The sequence below is a fragment of the Daucus carota genome, chromosome 7 (assembly GCF_001625215.2).
Source record: "Daucus carota subsp. sativus chromosome 7, DH1 v3.0, whole genome shotgun sequence".
NCBI classification, from domain to species: domain Eukaryota; kingdom Viridiplantae; phylum Streptophyta; class Magnoliopsida; order Apiales; family Apiaceae; genus Daucus; species Daucus carota.
This window is the reverse complement of record NC_030387.2, coordinates 971,909-993,484: the sequence shown is the minus strand read 5'-3', so window position 1 is coordinate 993,484 and position 21,576 is coordinate 971,909. Positions and strand designations below refer to the sequence as shown.

Genomic DNA, 21,576 nt, shown 5'->3' with positions numbered 1-21,576 from the left:
CTACGTATCGTTTTCCACAGCCCATTGATTTATCAGGTATTCCTGATAAATTCGGTGGGGGAGTTTCTTTTTCTCGTTGGCAGAAAAAGATGAAACTGTGGCTTACGGTTAAGGGTCTGTGGCCGGTGTTGCAGTATGAAAAACCAGTTGTGGTACAGGAAAAGGCTGAAACCCTTAAGGCCTATGCTATGTGGGAGGAAAAGGATGGGGTGGTTAGGGCTGCTATACTAGCAGCCTTAACGAACACTCTGTTCGATGTTTACTCATCTGACTCCTACACTGCTAAGACCTTGTGGGAGAAGCTTGATCAGACACACAATACTGACTCGCAAGGGTTAGAAAAGTATTCTGTGGCTAAGTTCCTGGACTTCAAACTGGTGGATACAAAATCCATGACTGAGCAGGTGCATGAGTTTGAGACGTTGGTGCATGCTTTGAAGGAGTCCGGAATGGACCTTCCTGAAAAGTTTTTGGTTATGTCTGTGATTGAAAAACTCCCTAAGTCTTGGGAAGAGTTTGCACTCTCCCTGAAAAGGCAGAAGGGAGAGATCACTTGGACTAACCTGATGCTGGACATCTCTGTGCAGGAGCAGCACAAGTCCAAACAGGGACATGTGATGCCAACTGAATCTGGTAGCTCGAAGGTCAATGTAGTGACTGTGGGACAGAAAAGAAAGTCTGTCGCTAAGAAGGTGAACACTAAGCCCAAAACTGACAAGGGCAAGGCTAAGAAATCAAAGGCCAACAAACCATGTTGGTCTTGTGGACAGGTTGGTCATTGGAGTAAGGACTGTCCTGTAAAGAAAGCAAAGAAAGCTGAGGTGGTAGCACAAGCAAATACTGTGCTTGGAACCACTGATGGGCCTGTGCTTAACATGGTTGTTGGTGAGGCTGTTGCTTCTGAAACCAATGACGGGTATGTTAAGTACAACCCTGTACTATTTTCCACTTATCTGTCTAATGAGTGGTTGATTGATACGGGAGCTAATGTGCACATTTGTGCTGATATTACTCTCTTTGTATCTTATCAACAGGCTCATGGGATGACAGTGACGATGGGGAATGCTAGTGCAGCTCAAGTTCGTGGAATAGGAAACGTGGACCTGAAGTTTGCTTCAGGGCGTGTTCTATCCCTTACTAGAGTGCATCATGTTCCCGAGATTCGTAGAAATATTATTAGTGGAAGTTGTTTAGTTAAAAATGGCTTTGAACTTTCTTTAAAGTGTAATAAAGTAGTTATTACTCAGACTGGTGTGTTTTTTGGCAAGGGCTACTTGTCAGACGGCTTGTTTTTAATAAATGTGGAGCCTGTTTTAGGCGGTTTTATTAATGATATTGCTTCTCCTTCTGTTAATAATATTGAATCATCCGATTTGTGGCATTCTAGGCTTGGTCATTTAAATTTTGGTGCTCTAAAGAATATGATGAACTTAGAGTTGATTCCAAAGCATGCCATTGATAAGAAAACTAAATGTCAAGTATGTGTGACAGCTAAACTAACAAGGAAACCTTTCCATAGTGTGGTCAGGGATTCTGACTTGTTAGATTTAGTGCACTCGGACATATGTGAATTTGGTGGTGTGTTGACTAAGGAACACTGTAGATATTTCATTACCTTTATAGATGATTGTAGTAGATATTGTTATGTTTATTTGCTTAAACATAAAGATGAAGCACTTGAAAAATTCATTAGATTTAAAACTGAAGTTGAAACACAAACTGGTAAAGTACTTAAACGTTTGAGATCTGATAGAGGTGGTGAATATACGGGAAACACCTTTAATGAATTTTGCAAGAGCAAAGGTATAATTCATGAGGTGACTCCACCATATACACCTGAGTCTAATGGGGTGGCAGAACGAAAGAACAGAACTTTTAAAGATATGATTAACAGTATGTTGATTAATTCGGGGTTGCCTAAGTACATGTGGGGGGAGGCTCTGAATACGGCTTGCCATATTCTGAATAGAGTCCCTCTGAAACATATGGACAAGACACCTTACGAATTATGGAAAGGCAGGAAAACTAGTATAAAGTATCTTCGTGTGTGGGGGTGCCTTGCTAAGGTACTTGTCCCTGAACAGAAGAGAAAGAAACTAGGGCCGAAAACTGTTGATTGTATCTTTCTGGGCTATCTCGAAACCACTACAGCTATGAGATTTTTAGTATTAAAATCTGACATAGATGGTATAGTGGCAAACACGATAGTTGAGTTTCGTGATGCAACATTCTTTGAGGATGTGTTCCCTATGAAGACTGGTATACCTCAAAGTTCTTCTAGTGATGATCCTACTCACACATCTAGTTCTATTCCCGATCATGTGGAAAGGATGACAAATGTGGGGGCAAATCCTGCTAGTAGCTCTACTCCTAATGAAGTTGAGGAACCTAGAAGGAGCAAGCGTGCAAAGGTAGTTAAGGACTTTGGAAGTGATTTTATCACTTACAATGTCGAAGACGAACCTTTGACTTTCCGACAAGCCATGGATTCTTCGGAATCTAGGCACTGGAAAGGCGCTGTGAAGAGTGAAATCGACTCTATTGTTTCTAACGGAACATGGGAGTTGGTTGACCTCCCTCCTGAGTGTTCTACTATAGGATGTAGGTGGATCTTCAAAAGGAAGATGAAACCAGATGGCTCAATAGATAAGTATAAAGCTAGATTGGTTGCTAAAGGTTTTAGGCAAAGAGAAGGTATTGACTACTTTGATACATACTCTCCTGTTGCAAGATTGACAACGATCCGAATGCTTGTAGCATTGGCTTCCGTACATGGTCTTATCATCCATCAAATGGATGTAAAGACAGCTTTTCTTCATGGTGATCTTGAAGAAGAGATTTATATGGATCAGCCTGAGGGATTTGTTGCATCTGGCAATGAGAGCAAAGTATGTAAGTTAGTCAAATCCATTTACGGCTTGAAACAAGCTCCTAGAGACTGGCACAAAAAGTTTGATGACACTGTTTTAACTTTTGATTTTATAGTTAATGATAATGACAAGTGTGTCTACTATAAGGTTAAAGGAAATGAACATATTGTGTTGTGCTTGTATGTGGATGATATACTACTGTTTGGAACCAATATTGAGATTATTAACGAGACAAAGAATTTCTTGAAAAAACACTTTGAAATGAAGGACATGGGTGAGGCGAATGTGATTCTTGGACTCAAGTTGACTCAGTCAACTGAGGGAATAACCTTGTCACAATCTCATTATATAGAGAAATCTATACTTGAGAAGTATGGTTATTCAAATTGTAGAATTGCTAGTACACCATATGATCCTAAAGTTGCTCTTATCAAGAATGCTTCAGGTGTACCTGTGTCTCAATTAAGATATTCTCAGATTATTGGTAGTTTGCAATATCTTGCTAATGGTACTAGACCAGATATAACATATTCTGTGTCTAAGTTAGCAAGATATACAAGCTGTCCAAACAGAACTCATTGGGATGCTCTAGATAGAGTACTTAGATATCTGAAAGGCACCATATATCTTGGGTTGCACTACAGGAGATATCCGAGTGTGCTTGAGGGATATAGTGATGCAAGTTGGATAGCTAAGAAGTCTGGTTCCAATGGAGTGACTGGATATCTGTTTACCCTTGCGGGTGGAGCAGTATCCTGGAAGTCGACTAGACAGACTATAGTAACTCGGTCTACGTTTGAGGCCGAGTTGTGTGCATTGGATGCCACGGGTACGGAGGCTGAATGGTTACATGGACTCATGTCTGTGTTACCTGTAGTAAGTCGTCCGCTACCGGCAATTTCTGTTCATTGTGATAGCCGTACAACTATCGACAAGATCAGAAGTGTCAAGTATAATGCTAAAACAAAGAGACACATCCAAGTTAGACTTAAGTCTATAAGGGGTTTGGTGTCTGATCGGACTATTGCTATTGAGTTCATTGGAACTCAAGATAACATAGCTGATCCACTGACTAAAGGGCTTGAGCATGCTGTTGTCCTTAAGTCAAGGTTGGGGATGGGACTGATAACCCATCATGATTCATCTACAGCGGGAACCCAATACATCTGAGAGGAGATCCCTCGAAGTGTATTCAATGTGGTAAACAAGCTGTAAGGGTGGATCGGTAGTACCTTTAACTACAAAGTAGATTCTCATATATTTGAGTCTATCCCCTGCAAACCTAAAAGGTACTGAAACTGCAAGTATAGCAAGAGTTTTTAGAACTCTGAATGGGGTCAAGTCATTTGACGAGATGGTTGCAGTACATCTCTGGAGATGCCCAGCTAAGCGAATGTAATTGTGAGGTCGCAATTAGAGGAAAGGGTTATTCCTTGAAACATTCGACGAACAGGATCGAGACACGACCATTAATGTCTCAAAGCCGTAGATCGGCACCATAGCCTTTGACTTGTCGTCGTCTATGGAGTGTGGTTACACCCAACGGATAGAGATTCAAGGTGAAACAATCCATCTATATCCGGTAGCCATCGAAGTAGGGGACTTAGGAGGGTTCAAACCCGGAAGGGTACCTACTCTGAAAAACAAGTCATGATGAGGACTAATATGCATATCTATATGGATTTGTGGGGGATTGTTAGAAAATGGAAAGTTTAAAGCATATTTTTTAATATGTTCTTGATGTAATTTCCGGGACATTTTCTTAGTGAAATCCATTGAGAAATAGAGTTGAATACAGTGGCTTGAAAGAGCTTGAAATGAAAATGTGATTCATTTAATCTGGACAAATGAATCTGGTCAGTATATCTGATAGATACAGATTCATTGAATCTGGACAAATGAATCTGGTCAGTATCTCCAACAGATACAGATTCATTGAACCTGGACAAATGAATCTGGTCAGTATGTCTGACAGATACAGATTCATTGAACCTGGACAAATGAATCTGGTCAGGTTGTCTGACAGATACAGATTCATTGAACCTGGACAAATGAATCTGGTCAGTATGTCTGACAGATACAGATTCATTGAACCTGGACAAATGAATCTGGTCAGGTTGTCTGACAGATACAGATTCGTTGAACCTGGACAAATGAATCTGGACGGTGTGTTGGTGCTTTGGCCTCACTATAAATAGTGAGCCTCGACACTTGAGTTGGAACACGGAAAAAACACAAACACCATTCTCATTCTTCTCTATTACACTCTCACCCTCTGCTCCGATATATACACATATACATACTGTTCTCGGGCGAACTGAGGTGTTGATCGCTGTTGATCGTACTCGTGTCTGTGAGCGGTTCGGTCTGTGCTGTTTTATCCTGGGAGCGATATTGCGAATACCCATCACAGCGTAGTGGGGCAATAATCACTTCAAGAACAGTCTAGTCTTCATCGAAGGGCTAGGCGACTCAGCTGTTCTGTATACTAATTCTAGCGACGGTGAAAGGTGCGCCTTTCTCTCCTTTTCTCGTAATTTATCAGTCACTGATTATTGAGTATACGATCTTCGTGCATGCTATATTGTGGTGGTTTCGTTGGCCTACTCTTGTTTATATAATATAACTGCTCTATACATTGTTGCTGTGATTTTCACTGTGACTCCCAACAGGAATCACGGGGCGCGGGGCTCGAGAGTCGAGGTGGAAAAGAGAGCAGCGTGGGAATAGTTTAAAGTTTGGACAAGGACGAGAGAGAACGAGAGAGAGAGAGAGAAGGAGAGAGAGAGAGAGAGAGAGAGAGAGAGAGAGAGAGAGATGTGTAAGAGGCGGGGCGGTATTTTTGAAAATTTTAACGTGAACGAGGAGTGGCGTTACCGTTATGTCTCATTTATGGGGAGTAACTACGGGGTTGTGTCGTAAATGTGTGGTCAAAGGTGCTTTTTTATCCGCAAAATGATCCTCTTTTGTATAATTTGATCATTTTATATAAAATAAGAGTAAAAAAAAGTATTTTTGGGGGTAAAAAAGAAAATTTCGAAAATAGTGATTTTTAGTATGTGGTAAAGGACTTAAAAATGCGTGCAGAAAAGTCAAGCGAATTATATTTCAAAACAAAAGGAGTATAAAAAAAAATACATTGTTATGTTTTACTCGTGCGGCTACAGTTGAGGTTTTTGTGTTTTTTTTTTAACAATTTAGGCTTATATTCCGAATGAGTGGAGTCGGAGTTACCCCAGGTGATCCGGTAGGATAAACCCGCCGCTTTTAATTACTTTTGGTTAAAAGAAACCAACTTTCAACCAAACTTTAGAGACTTAGAGTGACCTGATAGCCCAGTATGTTTGAAAAACTAACACCACAATTTGTATAAGATTTCTTTTTCTTTATGTAGTGTTTCTTTTCTCCCATTCTAAACGCATGACAGAGTAAACAAGTGCAGAGCCAAATCTTGCTAACCATTAGACTGCTTTTTTTCATTTGTCGTATTAGTCGAGAGCATTATTATGTACTAAAATGAAAAACTCGTTTCCGCTATGCGAGTAAATCATTGTTCCGTTCTTCAAATAATTGATGTTTGACTTTTTATCACACTCATGAACTCGAATGCAGTGTGTGTTAGCATTTGAGCAGGTCCCCTCATTCAAATACCAAATTTTATTCAGATTTTCGATTCGGATCCAATCAGGTTGTGCCTCGTGAAAGCGAGGGCCCGCATTACCTCACGATGACTAGGCATGACATGAGGCATGTAATGCCAGCATAATCCCCACACTGACATGGACTAATCGATTTCAGGTGCACAAAATACAATCATGCAATGAACTCACAGATCGCTTCAAATTTTACATAATGTCCGGAACACTTAAATGTACAATACGAAAGAAAACCGAAATTGCACAAACAGTTCACGAAATATATCACAAAGAAATACAAACTTTGCCGACATTAAATTTATTGTGAAAATACCACTTCCCATGTGTTTAGTACTAACTTGTCACTTGCACTTTAAGTTCTTGAGCTGCCTCTTCTTCACAATTACATCCATGTTGCAATTCAGGTTGGTGGATTTGTCATTCTTCAGTAACTTCAACAATGTGATCTTCCCTGTCATTTTAGCCTGCATGGTTATCGGCAAAACCCCTGATTTCAAGTCCTGGATGAAAAGCAATGAGCTTTTCGAAACATATGAGGATGTGAGCTTCACTCTTATGTAGAATTTTCTTGTGGATCTTGCATCCACCTGAGCCTTGTGGATGAAGGCCTTTCCGATCTTGACATCTTCGTAGTAGAAGTAGACCGTCGTGTTGTGGTAGCTGAAATGGCCGAAGTTTTTGTTCCTGACATTGAATTCTGCTTTGAATGTGATGCTGAAGAAAGGGTTGGTTGTGTTGCTGACTCTTAAGGCCTCGACTGCCACAGCCCGGACACGAAAATTGGGGGTCTTGGATTTGAGGACTGTGAGTGCACAGAGTAGGATCACACCTGTCTCGACTGCAGTCAGTGCAACAAGGAACAAATAATATAACAGGCGGTTTTTGAGCTTAGTCGCCTTCTCTGATGACTCGGCCTCCTTCTCTACTCGGGCATGACAGCTTGTGCAAGTCAATGGATGTGTTTGATGATGCTCCTCCTTATCTTCCATTAGATGTAGTGGATGTTAAAATTGAGATTGTGGGGGGGTGAATGAAGTGCTTGATCTATAAAGAAAGATTTTGTTCTAGACTTGGAGTGTCAGATGGGGCACCTTGTCGAAAACTTGGCAGATCATAAATGTGATTTGTCCTGTTTTTTTATCTTTCACTGCACTAGAGGATTGTTCTTGATTCTAAGAATGTGGGCTATATTGTGTTTTGTAGGGTGAATTCTGAATTTTTAAAGCATTACAGTTTGATTATATAATTCAGTAGATAGAACAGTGTTTTACCAATAATTTAGGGTGGACCATGGAAGTAGTAGTAATCCTCCAGACTGGAAGAAAAAGCTATAATTATCATTTAGTTGTCTTATTAATGTTGTACAAACCATGTTCATGGATGTTAGTGCTTGGCTGCTTGCAGCCTGCAGGTTCTGGAAAAAAGTAATATAAGGTCTGGGCCTACATTTGCATTGAGGATTCTATCTACTTTTTATTTTTTTGCTTGTGCTAGTGTTGTCAATGAAACACAGGATTGTGAGGATCAGTTCTGCTGATAAGTAGTGTGTGCAGAAATTACTCTGCATTAGTATGTTGTTGTCCGTTCTGGATTGTGGCCAAGCCCGCACGGATTTGAGTTCTTCCCAAAAGGCATCATACTAATAGAGTTATTTGACTGGTTATATTCACGCGGGATAAGAACTAAGGGGTTCTAATAAGAAGTCGCGAGTGTGTGAATATATAAATTTTTGCACCAGAAGTGGTTTAAACAACTCTGAACTTGCTGTCAACAAAGAACATATCGAAATAAATTTTCACCTAATGCCCCGAGGGACATTGAACAACCAGTAACATGCTAATGGTTCTGATGCTATGGCCTATTTGCTTATGGAAGTGGTTACTGGTTTACTACTTACTTATTGCGGATTAAAGGAAACGCTTTTTAAACACAATCATGAATTGAATTCGAAAGTGGAGATAGCCCACATCTTCACTTGACCATCACCATACCATCAGATATAGTGCTGTAATAGACACTACATGAGGTCTGGTGTATGAGATAGACTTGTTCTGTTTTTATAGATATTAATGGTCCCTCCCCTTCTGGACAGATGCATGTTGGTTCGATTCCCATACCTTTCTTCGCCATGGGGATCTTGTATTAAACTCAACCACCTTGTTGGTTATCCACGTCAGTTGTGAAAAACTTAGGATGCTGATAAATAAGTGCCAGAGACGTCCCCTCTTCAGAGCACATTGTTATAATATAATATGATCCTGGTAAACCCTCCTCCCAACACCTTGAGATTTTGGGAGAACTGGTCAGTTAACATGGTATCAGATCTTAGGCTCGCGCCCTCCTCAAAACACCTTGAGGTTTTGAGAGAATTGGTCACTTAACACACCTAACACCGATGTGATTTATCTATATTGAAAGATTCTATTTTAAGAGAGAAAAAATCAGATAACTAAGAAATCTAATAGTCAAAGATTAAGGACACAAAAAAATAATTTATAGTCAATCATACAACTACACATCTTTAACTTCTAGTCACATTTCAAGTCCCTAACAACTTTTTCTGCTAAATTAATAGACATGGTGCATTGCATTTCTGGTTGTCTGTCCTTGTTGAGTATCTTCAAAAGCTTCACCTGCCCTCTCATCTCTGACTTGCTGCTCATCATCAAAGCACCCGCAGAAATGTCATTCTTCAAATTTGTTTTACCAGACGCCGTAGTCTCAGAGTACTTAACATTTATGCCGAATGTCAGCTTCTTAGTAGATAATGTCTTGACACTTGCTTCCTTGACCACAACCTCTCCAACACTCTTTCCCCTGTAAAAGATAGTCAGGTAGCAGTCATAGTACTCGTATGGGCCGAAATTCTTGTTCTTGATCGTAACTTCAGTGTCAAGTTTCATATGGAACGACGACTTGGTGGAGGAACTGTTGGTGCTGACATCGCTGAGGCTGACTGAATTGAACCGGTACTCGGGAGTCCTCACTTTGAAAATGGTCATGTCTAGTACTACAATCACTATGGCATGTGTAATAATTAAAACAACTATAAAAAGTATAATTTTGGCCCGGCTACGACGAGGGCGGCTAGGATGATCTTGAGACGGCATTGTACCTGGCTCAATGTTCATGTTTGCAGCATTGACATGAGAATAGCCTTGTTGAGAAGCCTTGTCTGTCATAGTATTGAGTGGTTTTCTTATGTGTAAAGCAAGAGTTTTTAAAGGAGAGATTCTAAGTGCATGAACCAAGAAATGAATAGAATTTGAGTGGAGGATTTTGCTATATATCTTTTCTGACTTTGTGGGGATTGTGTGGTTGTGTATACAAAGAGAGGTTCCAAGTTGTTAGTTTGTGACAAAAGACAAGTTGTATGGTTACCTACTGATGCTGAAGGGGTCTACTCTCTTATTGCTACTACAAGATATTGAAGAAGTTGTTTGTTGACCTAATCTATATTTTTTTCCTCAGGTCTTGCTCAGTCATGCAATCAATATAAAAATGACAAAGGACATAATATGTTAAGCGACGAGTTCTCCTGAAATCTCAAGTGATACGGAAAACTGTATTAATTGCGAAGGAATTATTTGCTATTAGGTACTTTTTGATGGACGAAATTATATCACAGAAATGTTGGTGTGAGAATTAGATAAGTACCAGCATTTTGCTTCAAGTTTTTGGAACTTACAGAGAACCCAAGATATAGTTTCAGCCGGGTGCTCAGCAACGTATGATTAATCAGGGGTTACAACAAGCATTAGGGATGCGGGATGAGTATCGGGTCATTTTGGGGTCGGGGACGGTTATTCCTGCGCCCGATCTCAAATAGGGATCCCCCGATCCTCATCCGAACGGGGATCCGCATCATCATCCCCCAATTAGAATTTTATTAATTTTTTTATTAATCATTTTTTAAGATTTAACATAGTGATATATAATATAGTGTTTCGGGTGGCAAGAACGAGTCTCGTGAAAAGCGAACAGTCACTTACCAGTTTTTTGGTAAGAAAGGTGAACACTTTGACATAAGTAATCAATAATCAATAATCATAGTTGTTGTAGAGAGGGTATTGAACTGCACAAGTAACATACCAAGCTGGAGACTCTAACTCATACAAAGTATTACAAAATCAGCCATTGTTTTTTTAAATGACTTCATGTATCTCTCATCGCATACTTGTGCATTGGTGCGCAAGATTTGGAACTGAATGAAGCCTTAAGACTGATATCGGTATTGATCAGCAACATGTAACAAGCTACCTACTGGTAATTTGATGCAGTACTTTCGCAATAACATCCTGAATAAGGTCCGCTTCTCGCCTGAAATGACAATAATAAATGTAAAATCTGTACAAATCAGCCAAGTAAGAGACCATCCTAACTGTAGTGAGTTACGACGTGTAACACGAAGAGATTGTCAGAAAAAAATACCCATCCCAAGAGTTCTGCAGATCCCATCCTCCCAGAGTTCCAGCTTCAGATAATGCAGCTCTCCAAATGTCCACCGTCTCTTTAGGATAACGTCGATTGTTAACTTCAAACGCAATTTTGAAACTTCCTTCCTGTTTTTCTACATCCCGTGGATCAACATTGTAAAATATTGGAAAAACCAGCTGTCTCCATGGCTCCTGAGTGTTCTGACGTTCAAGTATCTTCACCAGCTCATCAAGGCACCACTTTGAAAAGGCGTAGTTTTTGGAAAAAACAATAATCAAAATTTTTGATTCTTCGATCGCTTCAAACAGTCCAGACTTGATTTTGTACCCTCTGCGGAGTGCATCATCATCTAAAAACACTTTGATTCCAGCATGCTTCATTTCTGCGTTTAAATGACTGACAAATGTTTTTCGCGTATCTACACCTCTGAAGCTTAAAAAGACATTCCACTGAGAAGTTGTATCTAAAGATGAAGGATAGATTGACCATTTATTGTGCATCAGCTTCACTTTAGTTACTTCCTCTTCTATTTCTTGGACACTTTCAACTTCATTGCTGCCATCATTAATTTTAAGCACAAGTAAATTGCTTGAAAAACCTCATAGAACAAGAGACTCTGACTTTTTTAAATAAATTTTGCATGATCTTGTAGTTAAAAAATTATGTGATCCATAATATTATGAGATATTATACTAATTTATATAAATCCGTAGAATTAGCTCAGCTTCCTCACAACGATCTTTCATTTACAATTGCCAAAAAGAAAATCTTACATCTGAGAGAGACTACTTAACTAGTTCAATTAGAAAGTACCCGTTTTGAATTTGCGGAGAGTATGATACTGATTCCTCAGTAGCCTCTGCTAACTTGTGTCTCAATGATCGCGCTTTCTCAGCAACCACCTCAGTAATTTTTTAGATAAAGTTGGCTTCGTTTCTGCAAATTTAATTGTAAAAACAGAAACCTATATTATAAACAGAGTTCTGTTTTTTAAATCTGAAACAATTATTATCTCTGTTTGGTGTTAATTACCCATTATTACATTGGATAGCATATCCTGAAATATCTGCTGCATCAGCTAAGGCTTTTCTCCAAGTTTCCACTTTGTCAGACATTCGTTCACCATGACGTGTAAAAGCTTCTGCATACATCTTTGTTTGGCGTCTCACAACCGATGGATTGACATCGTAGAAGGCAGGAACAAGCAGCAGTCCGCTTTTTCTGCGTTTATTGATCCAGACAAGCTCATTCAGACACCATTGGCTATCAGCATAGTGCTTAGTGAACACAACAACTGCAATCTTTGTTCTTTGAATTGCTCCTTCTAACACCTCAGAAATCGCCTGTCCTCATGAAATATCAGCAGCGTCTCTGAATGTACTGATTCCTGCTCTAGCAAAAGCCGTGTATAGATGACTTACGAAGGTTTTCCTAGAATCTTGACCACGAAAACTGATGAAGATGTCGTTCCAATCAAGAATTGGAATAGTTCTGTCCATGATCGAATTTATGATCTTCAATTCAGATAAAATTGTCTCGACTAGTTTATGAAGACAAACTGATTCGTCCCTGCATTGGATCTGAATATGAATTTACAGAATAACTCCACAATGCAATGACTGGTTAAACTTGAAAAATAGCAGCACAGTTCGATGAACTTGAAAATTTATTTAGCAGTCCACTATTTCACAGACCAACTGCATATATAATTGACTATCAACAAAGTGCAAGAAAAAGATAGTTACCTAGGCGTAAACTTATTCAGATCTAATCCCGGCATACCAGCAATCTCCTCAATTGCCCGTCTCTGACTAGACGCGTACCCTGTTTGTTGCAATTGATCAAATCCTCCAGCACAAGTCTCAAGTTGATTCTCCAAGCTGTATTTATCAACATTGTAATATACAGGAATAACCGCAAGTCCACTCGTACCATTACACTCCCTGATCTTGACCAGCTCATCCCAAAATCTGAGCAGCTGTTACTATAAACAGATGAAGATACTATTGAAACTTATTATTCAGGTTTTAATTATCTTTATCAATATAGAAGAATAGCCACTTAAAAGGAGTTCGTTAGCGAACATTTCTTCACTACAGATAAGAAGAATGTCAGCTACTTCAACTTCTACCCAAATGCTAATCCAGACATGGTCTATGAAGCATACCAGTATGGTCTATTAGCACAAGTTTATCCTGCTAATAACCTCTTGGAAATCTCTAAGTTCCCCAAGGAATTTAGAAAGGCAGTCAAGACATTTAAAAATAATTGTCTTAAGGGAAATGAAATCGAGCTCTTCATCAAGACTACCAGTACCATTATATGCTGGGAAAATCAAGAAGAATGCGATTTTCCACCTAATCAACCGTTTCATTATATTCAGGTTGGTTCTACCAAGGAAAAGATCTACACTCCAAGCAAAGCAATGGAACCTACCCTGGAGAAAGAAGATCTAAGAGAATTTGCTGAGAATAAGTTATTGAGTTTAATCGATAAGTTATTTAGCATCTCAAAAGAAGATAAGCTAAAAGTCAACTTAGCTACAACAAATGCCTTAATGACCTCTTATTCCCATAAAGGATTAAGCGAAGAAGACTATAACAAAGTTGTGGCTTTCAGAAGGCAATTATTGCATAAAGATGCTGTTGGAGCACATAAGGAAATCTTTTGCAGGAAAAAGCAAAAGGAGGTGAACAAATTTAGCATTCAGCTCGAATGTCAAATCTGCGGCATCATTACTCCAGACAAAGAAACTGGAAAAAGAATAATAGAGGACCCCTCTACTTCAGCAAAAACCAAAGAATTTTTGCCTAAAACGGAAATTCTGTATAAAGCAAAACCGGGAAGTCGGTTTTAGTGGAGCATCTTCTGAAGAAAGCATCTACTTTTGGAGTGGAGCATCTTCAAAAGAAAGCATCTACTTTTGGACCATTTGGAAAAGAAAGTGGACCACTACTTTTGGCAAAATGAATGGACCACTACTTTTGGAAAGAAAGTGGACCACTACTTTTTAAAAGCAAAGTGGAGCGTATTCTTTTGGAAAAGAATCTGCTTTAGCTTTAATAATGTATAGATCCTCGACCTTAGTCTATAAAAGGGGCGGGTTAAGTTTTTGGAAGGACATCGAATTTTGAGGCAGCAAACCCTGTATATAAAAATATTAGCAAGTGTCCATCAAATTATGTGTGAGGAAACTCATTTAGGGTTCTAGTGATGTAGTAGAGTGACTGCTCTGGAAGCTAATATCCAGAGCCTGTAATAAGATTTTATGTTTTAATAAAAGTGATTTCTTTTACAATATCTGGTTAAATCCTGAAGGGAATCAGTCGTCGCTGTTTTATTACCGCTTATGCAGGAGGCCATTTGGGAAAGCAAGATGCATCCTTGGATGAAACTGGTATGTTAGTAAAAGAATGAAATTTATTTCTCAGAAAATCTTTGGCAGATAAAAGCTTTTATCAGGAAGTCTACAAAAACATCTCTAGAATTCTATTAATTCATATTATTCAAATTATTCAAATTTGTTCAAATTATGATTATTAGTTTTCAGACTAACAATCTCGAACAGCCATGGCTGCTGTTACGAAAGGATGAAAATCCTATACCAATTTCTACTGATATTGCAGTAGAACTATTCATGAGTACAGTCCATGAAGGAATCATGAATAACGATGACGAGAAGTTGTATACCGCCCCCGATATCATAAATCTCATCAAGCAAAAGCCTGGAGAAGATTATTCTTCCAAAGAAAACATTCAAAGAGCAGAACGAAGAGCCAAATCTGTTATGGTCACATTGAAATATCGTTGTAATGGTATTGCTCAGTGTCATGCTTTTTGCAAATGAAAGACAAGGTTCCTACTCCTTATCTCTTATAAATCCAGTTCATTACTTGATTACTTGTTTTATTCATCCGCACCCTTGGTATCAGAGCTAGGTATCTCTTAGAATGAGTTTTTTGAGAGAGGGGGATGATGAAGATGATAATCTTCATGAGGATTTGTGGCTAAAGAACTAGACATTTAACTAGATATTGTAAAAGAAATCACTTTTATTAAAACATAAAATCTTATTACAAGCTCTAATTATTAGCTTCCAGAGCAGTCACTCTACTACATCACTAGAACCCTAAATAGGTGTACTCACAAATAATTTGATGGACACTTGCTAATATTTTTGATACAGGGTTTGCTGCCTCAAAATTCGATGTCCTTCTTAAAACTTAACTCGCCCCTTTTATAGACTAAGGTCGAGGATCTATACATTATTAAAGCTAAAGCAGATTCTTTTCCAAAAGAATACGCTCCACTTTGCTTTTAAAAAGTAGTGGTCCACTTTCTTTTCCAAAAGTAGTGGTCCATTCATTTTGCCAAAAGTAGTGGTCCACTTTCTTTTCCAAATGGTCCAAAAGTAGATGCTTTCTTTTGAAGATGCTCCACTCCAAAAGTAGATGCTTTCTTCTGTAGATGCTCCACTAAAACCGACTTCCCGGTTTTGCTTTATACAGAATTTCCGTTTTAGGCAAAAATTCTTTGTCTTTTGCTGAAGTAGAGGGATCTTCTATTATTCTTTTTCCAGATTCTTTGTCTGGAGTAATGATGCCGCAGATATGACATTCGAGCTGAATGCCAAATTTGTTCACCTCCTTTTGCTTTTTCCTACAAAAGATTTCCTTATGAGCTCCAACAGTATCTTTATGCAATAATTGTCTTCTGAAAGCCACAACTTTGTTATAGTCTTCTTCACTTAATCCTTTATGGGAATAAGAGGTCATTAAGGCATTTGTTGTGGCTAAGTTGACTTTTAGCTTATCTTCTTTTGAGATGCTAAATAACTTACTGATTAAACTCAATAACTTATTCTCAGCAAATTCTCTTAGATCTTCTTTCTCCAGGGTAGGTTCCATTGCTTTGCTTGGAGAGTAGATCTTTTCCTTGGCAAAACCAACCTGAATATAATGAAACAGTTGATTAGGTGGACAATCGCATTCTTATTGATTTTCCCAGCATATAATGGTACTGGTAGTCTTGATGAAGAGCTCGATTTCTTTTCCCTTAAGACAATTATTTTTGAATGTCTTGACTGTCTTTCTAAATTCCTTGGGGAACTTAGAGATTTCCAAGAGGTTATTAGCAGGATAAACTTGTGCTAATAGACCATATTGGTATGCTTCATAGATCATGTCTGGATCAGCATTTGGGTTGAAGTTGAAGTAGCTGACATTCTTCTTATCTGTAGTGAAGAAATGTTCGCTAACGAACTCCTTTTAAGTGGCTATTCTTCCATATTGATAAAGAAAATTAAAACCTGAATAATAAGTTTCAATAGTATCTTCATCTGTTTGTGATAACAGCTGCTGAGATTTTGGGATGTGTCCCAAAATAGTTTTGTTAGAACTTCCCTTTTGGTGGGTTATAGCCCCTGCATAAGTTGGTTGTAATGCTTCCACAGAACTTATCAACTGAAGAGGTGACTTGAATTCTTGCGTCGTACAAATATTTTCTGCAACTCTTGCTTCAACAAATGTTTTGTACTTTTTGTGCTTGATGCCTGAGAATCCTTTTACAGCCTTCTCAGCTATCTCCTATACCTGCATTTGAGCCATTAAACACCACATAATAAGCTTTAGGGCCTTTGTATCCTGTTGGGATAGCTGAAGTTTGAACTTTCGTCTTTGCAGGGATTTGAATTCCCCCGTCAGGCCTCAGATTTAAATCAGAGGGTTTCACTAACGTTATAGAGGTTTGAACCTCAATCTTGCTTTCTGGAAAAGCACCGGCCTTTAACGGATTTGTTTCTTCTTTACTTGGAGCCGTTTGCTCAGGAATAGACTCATCTTTATTCATTTCTGAAGATGGTGATGAATTAACCATTTGTTGTGAGGTGTGATCAATTGCCTGTCTCTGACTAGACGCGTATCCTGTTTGTTGCAATTGACCAAACCCTCCAGTACAAGTCTCAAGTTGATTCTCCAAGCTGGTTTTATCAACATTTGTAAAATACAGGAATAACCGCAAGTCCACTTGTACCATTACACTCCTTGATCTCGACCAGCTCATCCATGGCCTTTGTATCTGATCAGGATAGCTGAAGTTTTCCCTTTAGTCTTTTTAGGGACTTGAATTCCCCTGTTGAGCCTTAGATGTAAATCAGAGGGTTTTACTAACGTTATGGAGGTTTGAACCTCAGTCTTGCTTTCGGGAAAAGCAACAGAGTTTAACGGACTTGTTATTTCTTTACTTGAAGCCGTTTGCTCAAGAATAGACTCATCTTTGTTCATTTCTGAAGATGGTGACGAAGTATATTAACAGAGGTTTTTAGGTATATTAACGTATACCTATAAACAGAGGATTTTAGGTTCGTTCTTTGCAGGGATTTGAATTCCCCCGTCAGGCCTCAGATTTAAATCAGAGGGTTTCACTAACGTTATAGAGGTTTGAACCTCAATCTTGCTTTCTGGCAAAGCACCAGCCTTTAACGGATTTGTTTCTTCTTTACTTGGAGCCGTTTGCTCAGGAATAGACTCATCTTTATTCATTTCTGAAGATGGTGATGAATTAACCATTTGTTGTGAGGTGTGATCAATTGCCTGTCTCTGACTAGACGCGTATCCTGTTTGTTGCAATTGACCAAACCCTCCAGCACAAGTCTCAAGTTGATTCTCCAAGCTGGTTTTATCAACATTTGTAAAATACAGGAATAACCGCAAGTCCACTTGTACCATTACACTCCTTGATCTCGACCAGCTCATCCATGGCCTTTGTATCTGATCAGGATAGCTGAAGTTTTCCCTTTAGTCTTTTTAGGGACTTGAATTCCCCTGTTGAGCCTTAGATGTAAATCAGAGGGTTTTACTAACGTTATGGAGGTTTGAACCTCAGTCTTGCTTTCGGGAAAAGCAACAGAGTTTAACGGACTTGTTATTTCTTTACTTGAAGCCGTTTGCTCAAGAATAGACTCATCTTTGTTCATTTCTGAAGATGGTGACGAAGTATATTAACAGAGGTTTTTAGGTATATTAACGTATACCTATAAACAGAGGATTTTAGGTTCGTTTAACATAGATTTTTAGGTATATTAACAAAGATGAGTCTATTCCTGAGCAAACGGCTCCAGGTAAATAAATAACAAATCCGTTAAAGACAGTTGCTTTGCCAGAAAGCAAGACTGAGGTTTAAACCTCCATAACGTTAGTAAAACCCTCTGATTTAAATTTAAGTCCCGAAAAAGACTGAAGGTCAAAGTTCAGTTATCCTGATCGGATACAAAGGCCCCAAAGCCTATTGTGTTGTGTTTAATGGTTCAAATGCAGAATATACACTACATTGGAGATAACCGAGAATGTTGTAAAAGGATTCTCAGTCATCAAGCATAAGAAGTATAAATCATTTGCTAAAGCAAAAGTTGTAGGAAATATTTATACTAAGCAAGAACTCAAGCCACCTCTTCAGTTGATTAGTTCTGTGGAAGCACTACATCCGACTTACGCAAGGGCAGTAACTCAACAAAAAGATAGTTTTAGCAAACTGTTTTGGGACACATCCCAAAATCTCAGCAGCTATTGATATAGACGGGAAGAAGACACCATTGAAACTTATTATTCAGGTTTTAATTATTTTTATCTGTTTGGAAGAATTGCTACTCAAAAGGAATTCATTAGTAGACATTTCTTCACCACAGACAAGAAGAATGTTAGTTAATTACTTCAATTTCTATCCAAATTCTGAGCCAGACATGGTCTACGAAGCATACCAATATGGACTATTAGCACAAGTCTATCCTGCTAATAACCTTTTGGAAAGTTCTAGGTTCCCTAAGGAATTTATAAAGGCAGTTCAGACATTTAAAAGCAATTGTCTTAAAGGAAAAGAGATGGACCTCTTCATCAAAACCACCAGTACCATTATATGCCGGGAAAATGAAGAAGAGTACGCTTGTCCAGCTAATCAACCTTTTCATTATATTCAGGTTGGTTCCGCCAAGGAAAAAATCTATTCTCCAAGCCAAGCAATAAAACCTACACTGGAGAAGAATGATTTAAGAGAACTTGTTGAAACTAAGTTATTGATTTTAATCAATAAGTTATTTGGCATTCAAGAAGAAGACAAGCTAAAAGTTAATTTAGCAACAACGCATGCCTTAATGATCTATTATTCCAAAGAAGCACCTTGCAGATTCCACTGAGAAGTTGTATCCGAAGATGAACAAATAGATTGACCATTTATTGTGCATCAGCTTCACTTCAGTTACTTTCTCTTCAATTTCTTGGACACTCTCAACTTCATTGCTGCCAACATTATTTTAAGCACAAATGAATTTGCTGATACAACCTCATAAAACAACAGAGTCTGAATTTTTAAATAAATTTTGCATGATCTTGTAGTTAAAAACTTATGTGATCCTTAATATATTGAGATATTATACTACTTTTTATTAATCCGTAGAATTAGCTCAGCTTCCTCAATAACGATCTTTCATTTACAATTACCAAAAAGAAAATCTTGCATTTGAGAGAGACTTAACTAGCTCAATCAGATAGAGGACAATAAGGTTTCAAACATATACCCATTCTGAATTTGCGGAAAGCATGATGCTGATTCCTTAGTAGCCTTTGCTAACTTGTGTCTCAAAGATCGCGCGTTCTCAGCAACCACCTCAGTAATGTTTTGGATAAACTTGGCTTCATTTCTGCAAATTTACTTGTAGAACCAGGAACTTATATTATAAACATAATTTTGTTTTTTAGCAGTCCACTATTTCACAGACCAGCTGCAAAATAGTTGACTATCAAGAAAGTGCTAGAAAAAGATGGTTACCTAGGCGCAAACTTATTCAGATCTAATCCCGGCATACCAGCAATCTCCTCAATTGCCACTCTGACTAGACGCGTATCCTGTTTGTTGCAATTGACCAAACCCTCCAGCACAAGTCTCAAGTTGATTCCCCAAGCAGGTTTTATCAACATTTGTAAAATACAGGAATAACCGCAAGTCCACTTGTACCATTACACTCCCTGATCTCGACCAGCTCATCCACGGCCTTGCCTTAAGAAACATAATTTTTCTTATATTCTACTCCCTCCGTCCCATTTTAATTGACACTTATTCCTTTTTGGGACGTCTCAAAAAGAATGAACCTATTAAACTTACTATTTTTGAACACTATTTTTCACTATTACATCCACTACTTTCTTCCACTATCTCTATTCTATAATAATATAAACACTATTACACCCACTACTTTCCTCCACTATCTCAAATCTATTATTAAAATTTTGATGGGTCCCACTACTTTACCAACTTTTCAACCTTTTTATTACTTTTTCTTAATCTCCGTGAAAGTCAAAGCAGTTCAATCTTTTCGGGACGGAGGGAGTAACTCTTTTTAACTGTGTTTGGTAGAAGTTGAGTTTACCTCTCTCTGTGTTTCAGCCTTGGCAGATCATAAATATGATTTTTCCTGTTTTTTTTTATCTTTCACTGAACTAGAGCATTGTTGTTGAGTCTAAGATCGTGAGCTACATTGTGTTTTGTAGGCTGAATCATGAATTCCTAATACATTACAGTATCAAGTGGTTTTCTTATGTGTAAAGCAAGAGTTTTTAAAGGAGAGATTCTAAGTGCATGAACCAAGAAATGAACAGAATTTGAGTGGAGGCTTTTCCTATATATCTTTTCTCACTTTGTGTGGATTGTGTGGTTGTGTATACAAAGAGAGGTTCCAAGTTGCAAGTTTGTGACAAAAAAAAAAGTTGTATGTTACCTACTGATGATGAAGGTGTCTACTCTTTTATTGCTACTACAAGATATTGAAGAACTGGTTTGTCATGCAATCGGCATAAAAATGGCAATTGATAGTGATATCTTAAGCGACCAGTTCTCCTAGAACCTTAATTGCAAACGAATTATGTGCTATTAGATTCTTTTTGATGGACAAAATTATATCACATAATTGTTGGTGTAAGTCATTAGATAAGTACCAGTATTTTTCTTCAAGCTTTCCGAACTTGCAAAGAACCGAAGATTCAGTTCCATCCGGATGCTCAGCTAGATTAACCAGGGGTTACGGCAAGCATCTGAGTATCGAGTCATTTTGGGTTTGGGGAACATTATCCCTCTCCCGATCCCCTAATGTTATAAATTGTTTGAATCCACTGATACTTGTCCCGAACCGGGAACGATCCGGCAAAAATCGGGAGATTTCGTCTTTATAAAAATATATATAATATATAATATATATAATATGTAATTATATCGTTGTTGAATTCTTCCTTATTGGAGAGACAACTAAGCAATTTGAAAATAATTTGAATATATGTACTCGTTTTCATCTGATTGATTTTCACCCGATTGGCTTTCACCTGACTGTTCTGAACAATCGACCATAGATGCGATTTCATAATAATCTTCAAATCTGAATCAAACCAATGAAAATCATACCGATCTATAACCTCGGTCATAGAGAACATCAAAACACACCAAAACAAAAACCAACTCTCACAAGAAGGAGAGACTAACAAAATCCAAATAAATTGGGAACTTATTGAAAGGAAAACAAGATGTCAAACAAGAAACGGAAAAAAGTAATCGGGGTTTTCCACCGGTGAAAACCG

The 21,576-nt window shown here is 38.3% G+C and overlaps 4 protein-coding genes across 8 annotated transcripts; all 4 read right to left on the bottom strand.

The window, feature by feature from the left end:
- Window positions 1-6,867: 6,867 nt before the first annotated feature.
- On the bottom strand, window positions 6,868-7,515 carry LOC108194382 (late embryogenesis abundant protein At1g64065). The gene has a single exon (XM_017361331.1). It carries the CDS (start codon window positions 7,513-7,515, stop codon window positions 6,868-6,870), a length of 648 nt encoding a protein of 215 aa, XP_017216820.1.
- Window positions 7,516-9,054: 1,539 nt separating this feature from the next.
- Window positions 9,055-9,708, bottom strand: LOC108196656 (late embryogenesis abundant protein At1g64065). The gene has a single exon (XM_017364048.2). It carries the CDS (start codon window positions 9,706-9,708, stop codon window positions 9,055-9,057), a length of 654 nt encoding a protein of 217 aa, XP_017219537.1.
- A 1,074-nt stretch (window positions 9,709-10,782) lies between these two features.
- LOC108194381 (disease resistance protein RUN1-like) lies at window positions 10,783-12,114 on the bottom strand. Its single transcript, XM_017361330.1, has 3 exons — window positions 11,996-12,114; window positions 10,958-11,518; window positions 10,783-10,846 (listed from the first exon to the last, which is right to left on the bottom strand). Exons 1-3 carry the CDS (start codon window positions 12,112-12,114, stop codon window positions 10,783-10,785), a joined length of 744 nt encoding a protein of 247 aa, XP_017216819.1.
- On the bottom strand, window positions 11,323-21,099 carry LOC108196655 (hypothetical protein). Of its 5 annotated transcripts, XM_017364045.2 has the most exons (9): window positions 20,944-21,099; window positions 19,781-20,008; window positions 19,530-19,652; window positions 19,132-19,251; window positions 18,843-18,981; window positions 12,709-12,941; window positions 11,996-12,532; window positions 11,777-11,899; window positions 11,323-11,518 (listed from the first exon to the last, which is right to left on the bottom strand). In XM_017364045.2, the coding sequence occupies exons 2-7, from the start codon at window positions 19,927-19,929 to the stop codon at window positions 12,313-12,315; spliced, it is 984 nt and encodes a 327-aa protein (XP_017219534.1). In that variant the 5' UTR covers window positions 19,930-20,008; window positions 20,944-21,099; the 3' UTR covers window positions 11,323-11,518; window positions 11,777-11,899; window positions 11,996-12,312. The 5 variants fall into 5 exon arrangements, with proteins under 5 accessions (XP_017219534.1, XP_063937458.1, XP_063937457.1 ...); XM_064081388.1 differs by lacking the exon at window positions 20,944-21,099 and having other exon boundaries at window positions 11,758-11,899; window positions 19,781-20,898; XM_064081387.1 differs by lacking the exon at window positions 20,944-21,099 and having other exon boundaries at window positions 19,781-20,898.
- Between the last annotated feature and the right edge of the window lie 477 nt (window positions 21,100-21,576).